The sequence below is a fragment of the Macrobrachium nipponense genome, chromosome 8, assembly GCF_015104395.2.
Source record: "Macrobrachium nipponense isolate FS-2020 chromosome 8, ASM1510439v2, whole genome shotgun sequence".
NCBI lineage: Eukaryota > Metazoa > Arthropoda > Malacostraca > Decapoda > Palaemonidae > Macrobrachium > Macrobrachium nipponense.
In genome coordinates, this window is record NC_087203.1 from 29684501 (window position 1) to 29704091 (window position 19591).

The 19591-nt window shown below is 36.4% G+C and overlaps 1 protein-coding gene across 3 annotated transcripts in view; it reads left to right on the forward strand.

Annotated features, from left to right (window-relative positions):
• The window catches only part of LOC135222631 (uncharacterized), an 88278-nt gene extending 78027 nt beyond the window's left edge, over positions 1–10251 (forward strand). For 2 of the 3 annotated variants that reach the window (XM_064260755.1, XM_064260756.1), the window contains exon 6: positions 8370–10251. In XM_064260755.1, coding sequence (XP_064116825.1) covers positions 8370–8618 — 249 coding nt within the window. In that variant the 3' untranslated portion in view covers positions 8619–10251. The remainder of the gene's footprint in view (positions 1–8369) is intronic. The other variant, XM_064260757.1, reaches the window with a different exon arrangement.
• Positions 10252–19591: the final 9340 nt, after the last annotated feature.

Sequence of the window (19591 nt, forward strand, 5' to 3'; positions counted from 1 at the left end):
ACCTGCCGCTCTCCCGCTTGCTTGTCAGCCTGGCAGCAATCTGGACTGCAGTTGACAACCTTCATGTAGTTTCTGGGAGCAGAAAAGTGTTCCGTCTTCTGAATATTTTGTACTCAAATGCTCGTTTATTAAGAGTTCTGAGCCCCCAGTAGTGGACAAGTGCCTAGAGAGTAAGAGAGCCTACAGTTGAGTACTCAGTGTGTGCTAGGCATTTGGTGGAAGATGAGCACTTGGTGATAGGAGACAAGTGTTCAGTGTTAGTCGAGTGTCCGGTCAGCTCTGTATGTAAGGTAGATCCAGCGCACAGTGCAAGTTAAGCGCTCTGAGCTTGTGTTGACGTCAAAGCATTCTATTTCTGATCTTGCACTTAATGCTAAGCACTCTTCTTCTAAGAAGCAATCAGTGTTAGATTGGCCTTTATCAGAGTGTTCTCCAGTGTCAGAAGGTTCTTCATTTTTTATTAATTCACCCCTCTTCTCACCCTCCTACAATGACTCATCGTACTGCTCCTTTGGCACCTCATGGCAAGCCGCACAGGGTGCCATGTGCGGCTCGCCATGAGCACCCTGTGCAGTCGGATTTGTCGTGTTTGAATGTTCCTGCGGTGTAGTACTCTGCCTTGGACCTGATACAGCATTGCCTGGACAATATTTCAGACCTGTTGAAGAAGTCCTTGTCTGCAGTTCAGGAGCAACTGGACTTAGCTGTCTGCAGTTCAGGAGCAACTGGACTTAGCTCCTTTGATTTCATCCCCAGAAGAAGATATAGAGTAGGATCAGCCAATGTTGGCCTATGCTTCTTTATTGAAGTATTTCTTATTCTGCTATCCGGTGTTCTCTCATTTGGCTCTGTCATCACCAGGCTCTGCTTTTATGATGAGGCAACCCTCAGGCACTTCTAGACTGCCTAAGATGGTTCTCTCCTGTTCTTCGCAGAAGGCTCTTTCAGGTATTGAAGGTTGGTTGGCCAAAAAGAGGGATCTCAGGTAGGCCACCTATTGTTGCACCCCTCCTTCTCATCCGACGAAGAGCAGGTATCTTTCATATGCTACCAGGGAGGTGCCTTCATTGGGAGTTTCTGCCTCCCCTCAAGGAGACTTTTCCAGCTCAATTGACTCAAAACAAGATCAGCTTTTGCTTCTGCTGAAATCCTCTTTCATCCTCGGAATTGGACCATTTGATAAAGGACTTGTTTAAAGTCATTGAGGTTCTAAGCTTTCTCCATTGGGTGGTGGGAGCCTTGACAAAAAAGATCGAGGACTGTGCCTCTCTCCAGGACAACTTTGCTGCAGACTGTTTAGGAGTGTTTGTCTTGCTCAGACAAAGCAGCGGTTTGCGACAGCTCTCAAGAACGAGCTGCTCTTGTTTTCATTAGGGATCTTCAAGAAAATGGAGCTATGGTCTCTTTAACACCATTGGGGTCACTCCCTCTCAGAAGTCTTTGCTTCTGAGTTGCAGAAGAAGGTGTGGTATCTCCTTTACAGCAGCACCCCTTTCATGGTGGCAGATCCAGGTATCAAGTCTCGGCCACATACCAATCTAGGATCACTTTGGCCCCCTTCAGAAATCCTCCACCAGACCAGCCTCTCTCAAGTTAAGATTCGGTCTTCTGTATTCCAGTGTCTTTGCATTTCTGGAAATGGGAAGCAAGGAATGCAGAGCCATGGGTTTTAGAAGTACTTCGAGAGCAGTATTCCATCCCATTCAATGCAAAACCTCCTTTAGTGTCAGTGCCCATCAGCTTGACTCCCTACTTGGTAGGCTCTCAGAGGTTTTTGGCTCTCTCAGAGAAAGTGTTAGTGACTTCTGTACTCAGGAAAGGGTCCATAAAAGTTGTGGAAGATGTAAATTTGGAGGGATTTTACAACTGACTTTATCGTGCTCAAGCCATCCGAAGGTTGGAGACCTGTCCTGGACGTAAGCACCCTGAATTTCTTGGTGAAAACGAGATTCAGGGTGGAGACGAATCAGTCAGTTCTATCCTCCATCCAACAAGGGGATTGGATGGTAACAATCAATATGGTGGACACTTATTTTCACATTCCAAATCATCAAGAATCCAGAAAGTAGCAAAGGTTTGTGTTCCAGGGCAGGGTCTTCCAATTTGGGCTCTGTGTTTCGGTCTCTCCATAACCCCACAGGTCTTCACCAGAGTTGAGAGTAAGGATTATGGACTGAGTAGTTGCATGGAACTCATTTACAGTATCAGTCCTTTGGATACCAAAGAAAATGCCCCACATTTATATAAAAATAAAGCCTTAGTAGTGCATTTGCTTTTATATGATGTTCTTTGGCTAGCTCCATCCTTGAGTCTACTCAGTATGTGACATTATTTCCCTAAACACTAACTACCAAGCAAGGACCATCATATGTTAACCCTCTTACGCCGATTGGAGGTATTAAACGTCGTGTCAAAATGTCTCCCGTATGCCGATTGGACGTATCATACGTCGGCTCAAAAAAAGTTTTTTTTAAAATTCGCGGAAAAATACTTATAGGCCTACCAGCCGAAAACTTTTGTATCACGCGCCTTGGGGGATGCTGGGAGTTCACGGATCAAGGCGTTGTTTTGTTTACAATCGCTACGCAGGCGCGCAAGCGGGAATTTCTTTCTTATCGCACTAAAAAGTATCAGTGACACATCTCTTAAATTATTTCATCACTTTGACATAATTTTTGCACCATTTTAAATTATCCTTTACATGAAGTATTATATATGAAAATGTGCGCAATTTCATGTAAAATACAAAAAAAAAAAATACTCATGATTGTAGCTTTTATCAGTTTTGAAATATTTTCATATAAATAACGATAAGTGCAAAAATTTCAACCTTCGGTCAACTTTGACTCTACAGAAATGGTCGAGAAACGCAATTGTAAGCTAAAATTCTTATATTATAATAATATTCAATCATTTGCCTTCATTTTGAAACAAATTGCACGTCTCTAGCACAATATTTCGATTTATGGTTAATTTATGAAAAAACGTTTTCCTCACGTTCGTGCGATAACTCTTCCGATAAATTTTTTCGTGCGATTGTCCTAATGTTTGCACCCTTTTAAATTTGCCATTACATAAAGTTTTATATATGGAAATGTGCGCAATTTCATGCACAATACAACAAAAATCAACCCATGGTTGTAGCTTTTATCAGTTTCGAAATATTTTCATATAAATAACGTTAAGTGCAAAAATTTCAACTTTCGGTCAACTTTGACCCTACCGAATGGTCGAAAAACGCAATTGTAAGCTAAAACTCTTATATTCTAGTAATATTCAATCATTTACCTTCATTTTGCAACGACTTGGAAGTCTCTAGCACAATATTTCGATTTATGGTGAATTTATGAAAAAAAAAAATACATTTTCCTTACGTTCACAGCGGTAACTCTTCCGAAAAAAATCAGAATTTTTTTGTTGCGATTGTCGAAATGTTTGCACCATTTAAAATTAGCTGTTACATAAAGTTTTATATATGAAAATGTGCGCAATTTCATGTAGAATACAACTAAAAATGATTGAAGGTTGTAGCTTTTCTCTTTTTTTGAAATATTTGCATATAATTCACGATAAATAGAAAAAAAACACGTTCGGTCAAATTTGACTCTACCGAAATAGTTGAAAAACGCAATTGTAAGCTAAAACTCTTACGGCCTAGTAATATTCCGTCATTTTTCTTCATTTTGAAACAAATTTGAAGTCTCTAAAACAATATTGTGATTTATGGTGAATTTTTGAAAAATATATTTACCTTCACTCCGCGCGCCGATTCGCGGCCGCAAGTCTCCGAAATACGTACATCGCATTATCCTAATATTTGCTCCTTTTCATATTAGCCTTTTTATAGAGTTTCATATATCAAAATGTGCGCAAATTCATGAAGAATACAATAAAAAATAATTGAAGGTTGTAGCTTTTTCCATCTCCGAAATATGTGCATATAAAAAAATATATATATAAAAATTTCGACATTCGGTCAAATTTAACTCGTCCGAAATGGTCGAAATCTGCAATTCTAATCTAAACTCTTACAGTATCGTAATATTCAATCATTTTTCTTAATTTTGAAACAAATTGGAAGTCTCTAGAACAATATTTTTAGAATTACAGTGAATTTTTGAAAATAATATTTTTTACGTCCGCGCGTTACGAATTCGTACATTATTTTGTGATAATATTTTTCCGGTGTTGCTTTTATTGTTTTACTATGTATTATATATCAAAAGGATTGCAATTTAGTGTAAAATACAAAAAAAAAAAAATTAACTCGTTAGCTTTGACCGTTTTTTTGCACAGCGTGATTTGAATACAATTATCTATGAATTTTTTTTTTTTTTTGCTACCATATATCGCATTATTTACATATGATAATGATATTATTTTTCATTTCTGATGATTGCATACTAAACTTCAAGCAATGACAAAAAAATGAGCCAAAAATGAACTCTTAATCTTCAAAACTAAGCGCGCTGTGATTTTTTGAAAAAATTATTTTTCCGCTTCCGCGCTCACTCCAAACCAGCGCCGTCATACAGGAGAGGTTTTGATTTTTAGGGCTTCGGCGTAAGAGGGTTAATTTAAGTACAGTGGAACCTCTACATACTAAAGTCCCTACGTACGAAAAATCCAGGTTATGAAAGCAAAGACAAAGATTTTTTTTTGCTTCTGTGTACGAAAATAATTCAGGTTGCGAAAGCGAAAGGGTGTATGTACTGTAAATCGAAATTCACCCGGGCCACCAAGAACAATTTTAAAACTAGCGCGCCTCCAACTCAGTAGACTCGCCACCATCCTCCCGCTCTCCCATTGGTTCCTGATGCTAGTCACCGCCGTAAGATCCTGCTCTCCTATTGGTCAGATGCTGACCAATAGGAGAGCAGGATCTTACGGCGGTGACTAGCATCATGCACCTACGTAAAGGCGTCCCTCGACCATTTCGTCGCATCAGCGTTATCTTACACACCTGGAATTCGTTCGTTCACATAGATTTTGTTGTTTGTTAGTGTAAATTCGTGTTACTGATTTCGCTTTCTTTGAATATTGTAATTACTTTAGCGTGTCGTGTGTGAACTTAATTACTTACGTTATTAGCCATGGGTCCCAAGAATGTTGCTGAAGTTCACGGAAAGAAGAGGGATGATTTTTTATGGAGACGAAGATGGAGGTAATTAAAAAAGTATGAAGCTGGCATGTGGTTGAGTGTGATCGCTAAGGAATACGGCCAAAATCCGTCGACGATAGGCACCATCCTTAAGCAGAAGGAAGCCATCAAAGCAGCTACACCTTCCAAGGGCGTGACTATTTTTTCCAACAGGAGGAGCCATTTGCATGATGAGATGGAGAGGCTGCTTCTTGTATGGATTAAGGACAAAGAAATCGCTGGGGATACGATAACCGAGACGGTAATCTGCCAGAAGGCCAGCGCTATTTTCGGTGATCTGAGTGCCCAGGCCGAAGATGACGCAGGAGAAGGGACATCAAAGGCAACCCCAGACTTCAAGGCTTCTCAGGGTTGGTTTGATAAATTTTGTAAACGGACTGGCATCCATTAGGTGGTTCGCAGGGAGGCTGCCAGCTCGGATACAAAAGCGGGCGAAGCCTTTGTTAAGACGTTCAACAAGATGACAATCAAGGAAGGCTACAGTTCTCAGCAAGTCTTCAACTGTGATGAGACTGGCCTTTTTTGGGAAAAAAATGCCTCGTCGGACGTACATCATGGAGGAAGAGAAGAAGCTACCGGGCATAAGAACCTATGAAAGACAGGCTTATTCTTACACTTTGTTCTAACGCCAGTGGGGGTTGTAAGGTGAAGCCCCTACTTGTGTATCATTCCAAGACTCCTCGAGCCTTCAAGGCCCACAAAATGCTAAGGAAAAACTTCCAGTGATGTGGAGGGCTAATGCAAAAGCCTGGGTAATGAGACTTTTGTTCACCGAGTGGGTAAATCTGTGTTCGGCCTGACAGTGAAGAAATTCTTGGAAGAGAAGTGCCTCCCTCTGAAATGTCTGCTGTTGTTGGACAATGCCCTGCTCACCCTCCTGGCCTCCAGGAAGATATCCTAGCAGAGTTTCTTTCATCATTTCTTTCATCAATGTTCTTTATCTTCCACCTAACACCACCCCTCTCCTCTAGCCCATGGACCAGCAAGTGATATCGAACTTCAAGAAGCTGTATACAAAACATCTTTTCAAGAGATGTTTCGACATCACCGATATCACAGACCTCACCTTGCATGAATTTTGGAAGGAGCATTTCGATATCATCATATGCATCCGACTCATCGATCAAGCTTGGCAGGAGGTTTCGAGGCGTACCTTGAATTCTTCTTGGAAGAAACTCTGGCCTGATGCCGTATCTGCACGAGACTTCGAGCGATTCAACGTGGGCGAAGCTGATGCAGATTCAAAAACAGTTGACAATCCTGAAACTGTTTCACAACCAGATCTTGACAAGATCGTTGCACTCGGCAAGTCCATGGGGCTGGTCGTCGACGAGGACGACATCAATGACCTTCTCAAGGAGCACCAAGAGGAGCTTACGACAGATGATCTGAAGTTGGAGGCCATGCAACATAACGTTGTTCAAGAAGAGTTCTCTAGCAGCGGTGAGGAGGAGGACCCTATGACAATGGCAGAAATTAAGGGTGTTCTAGCTGCTTTTCATAAAGTGTAAACATTTGTAGAAAAGAGACACCCCGAAAAGGCTCTCACAGGTCGTAGGCTTGCGCAGTTCAGTGACATTTGCCTGAGTCGTTTCAGGAACATTGTGAAAAGCAGGCAGAAGCAGTCTTCCTTGGATAGTTATTTTTTAAAAGAGGCCTTTAGTAGTAAGCAAACAGGAAGGTCCAAGTGATACGAAAAAAACAGAAAATTGAAGTGGTGAAGAAATTGAAATTTGTTTTTAAAAAAAAAAGTAAAGTAAAAAAGTAAAACAAAAAAAAATGTAAAAATTCAGCAAAAAAGGCAAAAAAATTAATTTAATTTAGAGTTTTTTGTAAAGTTAAGTGTTAATGTTTTCTGCCATTTGTTAATGTGTTTCGTAAAGTATAATGTTAATGTTTTCTGCCATTTTTTAATGTGTTTCGTAAAGTTAAGTGTTCATGTTTTGTGCCATTTGTCCTCCTCCTCTGTCACCACTTTCGGAGATCGCCTCACTCGAAAGGTAAGGTTCCACATTTTACTATACATGTACGTACAGTATTTCTTGTACTCTGTACATGATACACTTTATTTACAGGTCAGTCACAGTTACGTTAGGTATTGAATGGTCCAAATTGTTGTATTTTCATTGTTTATTGGTCAATTTAGCTTTATTATAAAATTTACTGTGGTGTTTTTGTAGGGCTTGGAACGAATTAGGCAATTTACATGTAAAACGTAGTTCTAGGTACGAAAAAATCAAGTTACGAAGGATGCTTCAGAACGGATTAATTCGTAACCACCTGAGGCACTACTGTACTAAATTGATGGGAAGATGTCTAATCATGGGCTCTTTTTTGTGGACTCTAGCACCCAACAAAGTGTTGTTAACAAGAATAACCTATCTACTCAGGTGGTTTACAACCAGTCTCAGATTTGGTACTTGTTAGAAGTTCAGCACATGTCCTTGATCACATAGAAGTTCGGCATGTCCTTGATCACCTCAGGCACTGATGCCAAACAAACCATTAAAGCACGGCTGTCATTATAGTGTGGATCTTGTGCCAATTCTTCTTTGCTAATCTTCATACAATGTCTATCCATCCTCTTGCTGTGGATGAAGTGATCAGTTTGCTGGAGAAGCAAGCCATCAAGGTGCCCTTGATAGTTTCTGGAGTATATACCATTATCTGTAGTTCACAAATTAATGAGCAGATATCTACATGTAGGTTGATCATTAACCTATGTCTACTTGATCTAATAAATCCTACTCACAGTGGAGATGTTCATTCTTCTTTTCCTCAAGAAGGGCAATTTCATTGCCACCTTGTACATTTCCTATAAATGAATTTTATTATATGAAAGAATAAATAAAAGATACAGAATTACAGGACAATTATGTAACGAATATAACAAAGTAACAAGTTTTCAATACGACCTTTCAGGATCTCAGTAAGTCACTTTTTCCCACCCAGATTCAGAAATGTTGGCTAGAAGGGGACGGAATGTTTGTCACCTTGCATTTTATAGTTAAAGCCTTTGTAAGAAACCAAAAGAATTCATTTTGTAAAATCTAGCACGTTTACAAAGGAAATTATAAATCATACACATGTTGCCAAGTATTTGGGAGTGCATGTTTAATTGTATATGAAATAGTACTGTAGTTAGAGTATGTAGTCACCCATATCATTTCTGTTATATCAATCCAGATTTCAAATTGTGTATTTTCAGGATGTGGAAACTGACGAAACTGCAGCAAACTATGTAGAGAGAGTTTACTGTGGCCACATTTATCATTATAAGTGCTTAGACACCTATATACGAACTCCGCCTTTCCAGGGTGGCAAGAAGTGTCACACTTGTGGATTGCGGATATACCATGACAAGTGGAAGCTAACGCCTGAGACAGCTGAGGCTAGGTGGGCGCACAAACAGGCCAAACAAAGGGAACTTGATGAAGTTACCGATTTTCTGACGTAATGAATGTGGGGTTTTGCAGTGGAAATTCATTTAATTGAATTTGTAAATACTAATGGTTAATTTTATCAGAGATAATGTTTTAGTAACTTTATATTACCGGTAAATATAAACACTTTATTGAGTATTTTTACCATTTTACATGTTGATATAAGTGGACATTTCACTTGGATCATATTTAACACTATCAGAAAATATTATTATGGTAATGGCAGTGATTTTCAGGGAATTTTTACCCTTTTTATTTTGGAAAAGACTTTGAGGACCAACTTCAGGTGGGCATTATTATTTTAAAAAAGACTAAAACATTTGTGCAATGGCAGTTTTTGAAGCCTGGTATTTTGATTATTTGAATTGTACCGTATCCCCTGAATAACAAGTAAGGAATTCAATCATCTTCACTGATGTTGAGAGGCATTTCAAAGTTTTTTGCAAAATATGTTTGTGTAGAGAAGATGACTTGAGATAAGACGATGTCCTGAACCCTTGTGAATTTGTAAAACTGTTGGCTTTGATTATTAAGAATTCCTCTCTATCATTGTACAATATGCGAGACTGTGCTATAGAAATAATTTTTAAATTGTCAGCTTATTATATTTTTTTTCATTTCCAAAGTAGTTTTTGAATGGTGTTATTAGTTTTGTGTTCTCATCTTCTTAATAGTGTTATATATTCTATTTGTTATTTACCAGGATACTGGTAATTATGTGAAACTGTATTTTGATTTGTTTTAAAATCTGTTACAGGTACTTGTAAATAGAAAAGTCGTTATATTTTTTATTTATAAGTATGTATTGAGACAACTCATGTGTGACAAATGGGACTACTATTTTTCAATGACAGCAATATTTTCGTGCTATTAAGACTGGTTTAAAGTTGATATTATTAATGTGTTATGAATAATTGAATAATTTGTACAACGTTAGCTTTTACTTCCTCTTACTAATTTATGCCATCTGAATATTATTTTAAGAATAGGGCATAATTCAACTTGAAATTTACAGTAAAGTTGAGTATTGTTATTTTTAGTTCATACTTTTTCAGTCCTGTAATTAACTTTGGAAATATAGTGGTATGTTTCCTGAGTATGTTTACCCGTATAATTTCCCTATTGTATTTATCAGTGGCCTGTGTATGGAGAGTGTACAGTTTTTGTACAATGTTCTAGAAATTAATTAAGAATCATGAAGTAAGGCAAGTTATTGATGCTGTCCACTTTAGCTTTGTCTGAAAAACTTGATGGTTTTCTTTTTAGTAAAATGTTTATGAATATTTATAAGTCTTATTGCTTACTATTTTGTGTATGCAATCATTGCTAAATACCTTGAAAGAAAACCATGTGTCATATATATTTTTGTCATCCAACTGCAAATATTGTATGAACTGCTTATTGATACACAGTGCTTCTGCAGAATGAAAGGTTTTCAATAATATTACTCTGTAAGAGATGTGTAAAATATTGAGTTTGAACCAGCTAATAGAAAGGTTATTGAGAAGGGAAGTTGCTTTAACTTTTATTTGTTCTTCTCATGTATTCTTGCAAAAAAAAATTGAAAGAGACATGAACACTTAGTAAAGAATGTACATAAAATGAAGTACTTATATGAGAAACACAGGTAAACCTAAAACAACATAATATAGAGATCATTTTTTTTATTTCATCATTATATACCTTTCACCTTACCCACCACATCATCTGGAATGGCATGATATCAACTAAGAAGAAAGAGGTCACAAGTTTCCCACCTAGTACAATACAAGTGTCTGCTCAGTTGGAGCAACTACAGGAAAGAATCCAATTAGGAGAGTGAGGGGCAGGCACTTCTATGATGCATCAATACATTTCTCTACTTTTAACTTTTCTTCATATATGCTATGGAAACAGTCATGTAATTTAAGTTTTTCACTCACATTCAGTGTCCATGCTTTACATAAGTAAGTGTAAGTTCTCTTCACACTTTCTCTGCATAATATATAACACCAAATGTACTACATACACTCTTTTCCATCCTCATGAAAAATCCAAGTCTGTAAGTTATAAAACTCCAAATGAGTTACCAATAGTCAGCTGGAACAAGACATATGGAACTTGTAAAAAAAAGAGAGCTCATAATTTTCAAATGTATTCACAGAACTAAATAACCTCTAGACTGAACAGCCTTCTAGTAGGGGAGGAATGTATGAAGAGTGGGATGGATGAAAATGAGACAAAATCATTAAAAATTACCACTGAAGATGGGAAGAGACAAATTCATTAAAAATTACCACTGAAGATGGGAAGAGACAAAAATTTTTTTTAATTTTTTATATTTAAGAGGTAAGGTAAAAATGTTCTAATTAAACTGTGGTGAGACAAGACAGTATGAATAGGAATAATGATCAAAGATGCAGTTGTTGGAGGTGTAACAAAAGGGAGACAAAAAAGTGACAATAATGAAGATTAAGTTGATCTCGTAAAAGATGTTGCATCAGTTCTGAAGAATCATAGTAAGAATTTAGGGAAAGGCTGTCAGATAAGTAACAGAATGGTAGGTGACCCATGGAGTAGTAATGGACAGAGCTGGATTTGAAAATGTTATAGTTAGATAAAGCTTAGGGGGGAGGGGTAGTAATGGAATTTTGCCAAAGCAAAGGATTGAGGTTTCTCAACACCAGAGCTTGATAACATATGAGAGTGAAGCTAAAATAAGGACTTACTTATGACAAAAAATATTAATGGCATTAAAGTAAAGTAAAGGATTGCACTCTTGTAATAGGTGATGGTTGCTTAATGCAATGTAAATTTCTTATGAGCTGTTGTAAGAGTCAGTGACAGAAAGAAGATAGGAAAGAAGTCAGCTAAATTATTATTATTAATAGGGCTTAGTTTTTCTAGACCTCTGAGTCTTAAGTAGACTCTTCTCCGGTTGGTTCTCAGGGGTTAAACCTGAGAGAGAGAGAAAAAAAAAGATAGACTTTATTTAAGAAACTTGTCTTATTTAAAAAAAAATTTATTATGTTGTTAATTGAAAAATCTTTGCTTTTAGCAAGAATACTTTTCATTTTTGAATTCCGTAGATATAATTATCTTTGTTGTGTCCAATTTGGGCATTCAACAAGTAAATGCTGCACTGTCATAGGTGTTTGACATCTATTACACTTTATTGGGTCAGCATGTGGTGTTGACATCAAGTGACCGCGCGAGAATCTCGTGTCCTATACGGAGCCTTGTTAGGATTACCTCTTTTGATCTTTCTTTTTGTGAAGATGTCCATGCATGCACTTCAATTTTTATATTTTTAAGATTATATGTGGTTGGCACCAAGGCCCATTCTCTTTTTCCAATCTTGGTATATCAATGATTTGACAGATGTTATCCAGTCTGACATTGGGGTATGTGTAATTGTTGGAGGGATAGTGCAGGCTAATTTGGCAGCAAAGTCTGCATTTTCATTTCCTTTTATTCCTACGTGTGCTTGAATTCAACATATTTCTATTGATAATCCTGATTGGAGGAGTTGAATTTCTATTTGTATTTCCCATACCATCCGGTTTACTGATTTATAGTCTTATAGCATCTATAGCACTACGTGAGCACTGAAAATAATAGACACTTGCTTTTTCCTCAGAGATCATATCAATAAATATTGATGATATTAAAGGTAGGCTTCTTTTGATTAACATATTTTTCAAATATGCAGATGTTCCTACTCCAACATTATTTTTGGAGTTGTCTGTATATACCATGAATTTGTCTCCTTTTCTTCTAATGTGCTCCAAAGCATGTTGGTGGTACATTTCTGTACTAGCCATTTGTCTTTTAAGTAGGTAAGACAGGGAGGTACATATCTTTATTCGTTTTAACATCCATGGTGGTGACAGTTCTATAGGTGGCTGAAAAATTGGATTTATGTTATGTAAGTTCATTTGGTATTTAGCTCTTTTGGGAAAGAGCTAATACTATGAACTTCTGTTTCTGGATTATAATTTTGAAAGCAGTCACCTGCAGTAGATAATCCTGCTTGTATTGAAAGACCTCTTCGTATTGTCATTAAATTACGTGATGTTTTAAGGGCAACACACCTGCCTCTACCAGAAGCGAGCTTGTTGGGGACAATCGGAACGCTCCTGTGCACAATTGCACACCTTCATGGTGCACTGCATCGAGAGTTTTTAATGCAGATTCTGAGGCAGATCCCCCACATTATGGGACCACCTTGACGTGGTGAGGGGGCTCTCGAACCTCAGGAATCTCTTCCCAGGTTCGAACCCAAGAGTCCCATATGACATTATATATTTTCAAGTTAACTTATGTGGACTTTTCCATTTTTGCCAAAATTTTTGAAAGCAAATAGTAAATGAGAAAACATATCATGGCTTAACGTGGAGTTAAATCCGAAGCTAAATAGTGAGAACTGTGGTAGATCCATCATCTACCCGACAATGTTCGGACCTGTTTTTCAGGCGGAACTATTCTGTGGAGCTGGACCACGGATTCCAGGGGGTGCCTGGTTCTAGGAATAGAACTCTCGGCATTCTATCCAGTTTGCCCATAATGTGATTAGGATGGGGATAATTGTATTAACATAATACTCTTAGTCCTAGCAAGCGGGTTCTGCTTACACTTGGGCCATACTAATCATGTTATGCCATCCCCTTTTGGGGTAGGGTAGGGATGCGGACATTTGGGAGTCCTTTCTCACTTGTACCATTGGTGGAAGATTTAACTTCGCGAAGGGCCAATAATATCTTTTCAAGATTTCTTTTGTTTTTCTTTTCTTTTTGTATAAAATTCAAAATTTATGAACATTGAAATAAATGATTTGAGTACCCCTGGGCCCCATGATGGAAAAACTACGGCACAGTTGATGACTATTGGCACATCACTCCCAAATTTCCTAGGTACTGCCACAAGTAGTGAAAGTACTATAAATGATACAAAGGAACACCCTGTTCCAAGTAAAGCAGCAGAGACAGAAAACCAAATAGAGTGCATAAATAAAAAAGAAACAAACAAAAATAAATTGGTAAACTCCAATATCGTAACAATGGAATCATATATGATGAACAATAATTCTGAATTAGAGACAAATAATCCTCCCAACAATACAGAAAAATATAAAAATCATAATAGACAAGCAACATACATAAAACAAGGACCAAAAAGAAACAAAAATTACCGACTTAATCGCACATTGGTACATTTTGTATGACCTCTTTGGACCGATAATTGGTCAGATTTCTAGTCCTCAAAGCTGACAACAAAATCTCAGCAGCGATGCTAGAAAACAAATTACTTAACATATATCCAACACAAGACATGGAATGCAGACACATCAAGGACAATGAATGGCTTATCCAAGTAACCAATAAAAAGCGTCCACTGCCTTTTTAAGTATAACAGAAATAAATAATATAAAAGTATTAATTACAAGCCACGAAAACATTGAATTATGTACGGGGTACAGTCATCCTATCCAATAGCGAGCAGGAGCTTCCTTCAAAACAACTACTGCTAGACTCCTTAAAATTGAGATATAACAATATCCATGATTTAGAAATATACTCGATTTCAAGTAGGAAAGATGAAAATAAAAATATCAACATTGCCAAAATAAAATTTACAGGCCAAGAACTACCATTTAAAATAAAAATTCTTGGACAAAATAGAGAAGTTTGTCCTTTTGTTCCTAAACCACTACAATGTACACATTGCTCAAGGTATGGACACACATACAAAAGATGCCGTAATAAGGCTATATGTGCAGTCTGTGCATCAGATGACCATACCACTAATTGGAACTGTAATCAATCAAAATGTATTAATTGTGGACTAGCCCATCACGCAAAAATCTAAGGAGTGTACATTTTACCAATTTAGCACAGCATGGAAGCCAGACTTGAGCTAAAAGTAAGAGGCGTTAATAATCCATCCAAAACCCCCACCTTTTCAAATGTGACTAAAAATCAAGACATCAAGCAGCACAATAACAAACAAGATAATATGAACATAGAAACTAAATTTCATACCAATGATACTGAAACCCAAAATAAAAGTGATATTACAACAACCAATACCACCACTAACATAGATGAATCAGTTATCCATGGAAAAGAACTTCCAATAGAAGAAGAATTAAATAATGATGGTAATCGAACTGGCAAGAAGAAAAGAATTCTAGAAAGAACCCCACCTAAGGGAAAAAAAGTAAATATTGAAAATTACAATCAATCCAGAGAAACTCCAACTACACCAGGTGAACATTTTAAAAAAGATATTAAACTAACCTCATCACAAGTGGAAATACACAATTACCCTCAATCTCAATCAAACAGCCAACATCTGGACAGTAAAGGTCACTCTTTACAATTTCCATCAAATAATACTAATGGAAATCATACCATTAAACCAAACCAAAATATAACTATCACTCCCCAACCATCCACAAGACCCAAATATTCCATTAACAACAACAAAACAAATAACCCCTCAAACCAACAGTCCTTATCACTACAGAAAAGGAACAATAGAATTACAAAACCAGAAATTTCTAAAGCTAGACCAAATACTTCTGAACCAATAATTAACATTACCAAACATGCTTCATCTTTTGGTTGTAATGAATGCTTTGTAAGTACATATAACCAACTAACTACCAAGACAGAGGACACAGTACGAAATTGCATACACAATTTTACCAAATTAAGGAGGTGCCCTTCAACACACCAACATGAGAACGAATTATGTTCTGAATCCTTAAAATACAAAAAAGGAAATTATAAAATAAAAAATAGACTTGTTAATATTCAACTATGAAAAACAAACGACTGCAGAATCTAATAACCAACATACAAATGCAACAATTAAAAAACCACAAATAAATTCAAATGCATATAAACTACGAGGTAAAGTAAAGTCAGCAATCAATTTACAGAATTTAACACCAATTCCACCCAATAATGGAATATAAAATCATTCAATGGAATATAAATGGTCTCTTAACCCGACTACGTCTGGGTGAATTATACGAGACCACACCCAATGTGCATATGTCTACAACATATAGGAAGTAACCCTACAAATATCCAACACTATAAAATTGCCTGTTATTCACCAACTGACGGTGGAAAATTAGGCACAGCCATATACGTTCATAATAGCATTACATATGAACCTTTTGACATACCATCTATGTCATATCAAATAACAACAAAAGTAAAATCACTATTTGTAATTTATATAACCAACCAAATTTCAATGCAAATTTCAGCGATTTTTCTGAACTTATTAGCAAAAGTATATAGGAACCCCTACTTATAGTAGGAGATTTTAATGCACATAATCCATTATGGGATAGTAATAACCCCACTGACACATCCGGAATCAACATAGAGAATACTATAATGAAACACAACCTGTATTGTCTCAATGAAAGTGAAGTTCCAACATATTTTTCAAATACACACCTAACCTTTTCTTCAATTGACATTTCATTATGTTCAAATGATGTAGCGGAGAAATTTGAATGGAATGTCCTAGACGATTCATACACAAGTGACCATTTCCCAATCATTCTGAACTACTTAAGTAATGTCAAAATATTGCCACCTACAAGATATAATATCCAAAAAGCTAACTGGGATAAATATTTCCTATACACTCGAAACATACCACCATTCCCACATAATGAAGATCACAATACTACATGTGAATCCTTCTCAAACTTCATAATAAATGCTGCAGATAAAAGTATTCCAAAAACCAAATCACATTCCACAAAATCCCCTGTCCCATGGTGGAATCCAACCTTAACTACATTAAGTAAAATAAAACAAATATTGGGTCGCAATCTTAACAGACTCAAAACTCGCCTTAAATCACTCAGCAAGATGCCCTATAATATAAACATATTAAACAAAATAGTTATAACAAATATAACAATTGACCACATTAAACCACTATATAACAAATATACAGCCAAATTTAGAAAAACAGTAATAGCTGAAAAAATTGCATCATGGAAAGAATATGTCTCGGACATATCTTCAAACACATCCACAAGGGATATCTGGCAAAAGATAAGGAAAATCAATGGAAAACATATAAGACCTCCAAGAAGTGCAATACATTTAAATGGAAAATATACCACGATACTTATGAAATATCAAATATAATTGGAAAACATTTTGAAAACATCAGTGCTTACTCCAGCCTAGATATACATTTTCAAAATATCAGAAAACAAAGAGAAAATATAATACTCAATTTTGAAACTCTTGAAGACCTGGAATAATAACTATATTTTAACATGGATGAACTAGATAATGCCATCAACTCTTGTCATCCCTCTGCACCAGGATATGATAAAATATCATTTGAAATGATAGAAAAATTAGTTCCTATAGCTAAATCATATTTATTAAAATTTTATAATAGTATCTGGCTAAAACGTGTCTTTCCTGATAAATGGAAACATGCCATAATTATTCCAATAAATAAACCAGGAAAGGATGCTAGTAATCCATCCAATTATAGACCGATATCTCTAACAAGTTGCCTATGCAAAATCTTAGAAAAAATGGTTAATGCATGATTAACGTATGTAATAACCAAAGAATCCATTTTAACACCAACACAATATGGTTCAATAGCTGGCAGATCAACCCTAGATCCCTTAACACATTTAGAAGATCATATCAAAAAAAGGTTTTGAACAAAAGAAATTAACAGTAGCTATATTTTTTTTATATAGAAAAAGCATACGATACAACATGGAAACATAACATCATGCAAAAACTCCACTCCAAGGGACTAAGAGGCCACTTACCAATATTTATTAAGAACTTCTTAACAAACAGAACTTTTCAAGTAAGAGTAGAAAATTCCTACTCGGTAACTTATAAACTGGAAGAAGGAATCCCTCAAGGTAGTGTCTTGAGCTGTACATTGTTTGCTTTAGCAATCAATGACATTATTATAGGTTTACCAAGTGGTGTAAAAAACAGTTTATATGTTGATGACTTTGTCATTTACTATACGAGTAGTAATTTGAGACATGCTCAGAGAGTTCTCAGTACTGCCATTTCAAATATATGTAGTTGGACAAATTCAGTTGGATTTAAATTTTCAACTGATAAAACAAAAGCAATCGTCTTCTACAAAGACAAAAGATGGATGAAGAACCAAACAATCAAACTTCATCTTTATAGCACTGAAATACAATTTTGTACAAAAATCAAGTATCTAGGAGTAATATTTGATCAACATTTAAATTGGAAAGTGCACATCAAATACATTAAAGCCAAGGGCATCAAAGCCCTTGCCATATTAAAAAAGTTATCACACACTAATTGGGGAGCAAAGCGAGACATTTTATTAATGATATATAAGGCAACAATCTTATCCATAATAGATTACTGCTGTTCGATATATTCATCCGCCTCAGAATCTGCATTAAAATCTATCGATGCAGTGCACCATGAAGGCGTGCGATTGTGCACAGGAGCTTTCCGATCGTCCCCAACAAACTCACTTTTGGTAGAGGCAGGTGTTTTGCCCTTAAAACATCACCGTAATTTGAAAACAATACGAAGAGGTCTTTCAATGCAAGCGGGATCGTCTCCTGCAGCTGACTGCTTCCAAAACTGTAATCCAGTAACAGCAGTTAATAGTACTAGCTCTTTCCCAAAAAAGAGCTAGATACATAATGAAACATACATAATATGGGATCTAATTTTTCACCCACCAATGGAATTGCCACCACCATGGATTTTAAATCGAGTAAAGATATGTACCTACCTGTCTTACCTACTCAAAAAGCAAATGACAAGTACGGAAATGTACCGCCAACATGCTTTGGAGCACATTAGAAGAAAAGGCGACAAATTTATGGTATATACAGACGGCTCCAAAAATAATATTGGTGTAGGAGCATCTGCATATTCGAAAAATATGTTAATAAAAAAAAAAAGCCTGCCTTTAATATCATTAGTATTTACTGCTGAAGTCACAGCCATACAGATGGCTCTAGATATGATATCTGAGGCAAAAGCAAGTATCTCTGCTATTTTCAGTGACTCACGTAGCGCTATATATGCAATAAGACAGTATAAACCAGGAAACCAAATAGCACAGGAAATTCAATAAAATTCATCAACTCCTCCAAATCAGGATTATCACTGGAAATATGTTGGATCCCAGCACACGTGGGAATAAAAGGAAATGAATATGCAGACTCGGCTGCCAAATTAGCCTGCACTATCCCTCCAACAATTGCACATGCCCCAATGTCAGACTGGGGTAACAATGCTGTCAAATCATTGATATCACCAAGATTGGAAAAAGAGAATGGGCCTTAGTGCCAACCACAAATAAACTTAAAAATATAAAAACTGAAGTATATGCATGGAGGACATCCTCACAGGAGGAAAGATCAAAAGAGGTGATCCTCTGAAATGTAACAGATGTCAAACACCCATGACAGTACAGCATTTGCTTGTTGAGTGCCCAAATTGGACCCAGCAAAGATCTATTTATCTACTGAATTCAGAAATTAAAAGTATTCTTGCTGAAAGCAGGGATTTTTCAATTAATAACATCATAATTTTTTTAAATAAGACAAGTTTCTCAAATAAAGTCTAATTTTTTTCTTCTTCTTCTCAGGATTGATCCCTGAGAACCAGCCCGAGAAGAGTCTACTTGAGACTCAGAGGTCTGGAAAAACTAACCCCTATTAATAATAATAATTGATACAATAATGCTTTTGAACAACACGTTCTTATGGGGATCAAGAGGCAGCAATGCTGTGCTGCTCAGAGGGATGGTAAATAACTATGCACAACATTAGTTAAAAGCCTTAGACAATGCAGGGTTTTAGCATCTTCCTGTCTCACTCAAGCTATCATAATGAGGGTACCTTGCTGTATGCCAAATCTTTTTTTTCTCATGCTAAACCTTTTCTTAAAGTCTTATAATGATTGAATGCATTGCTAAGAAA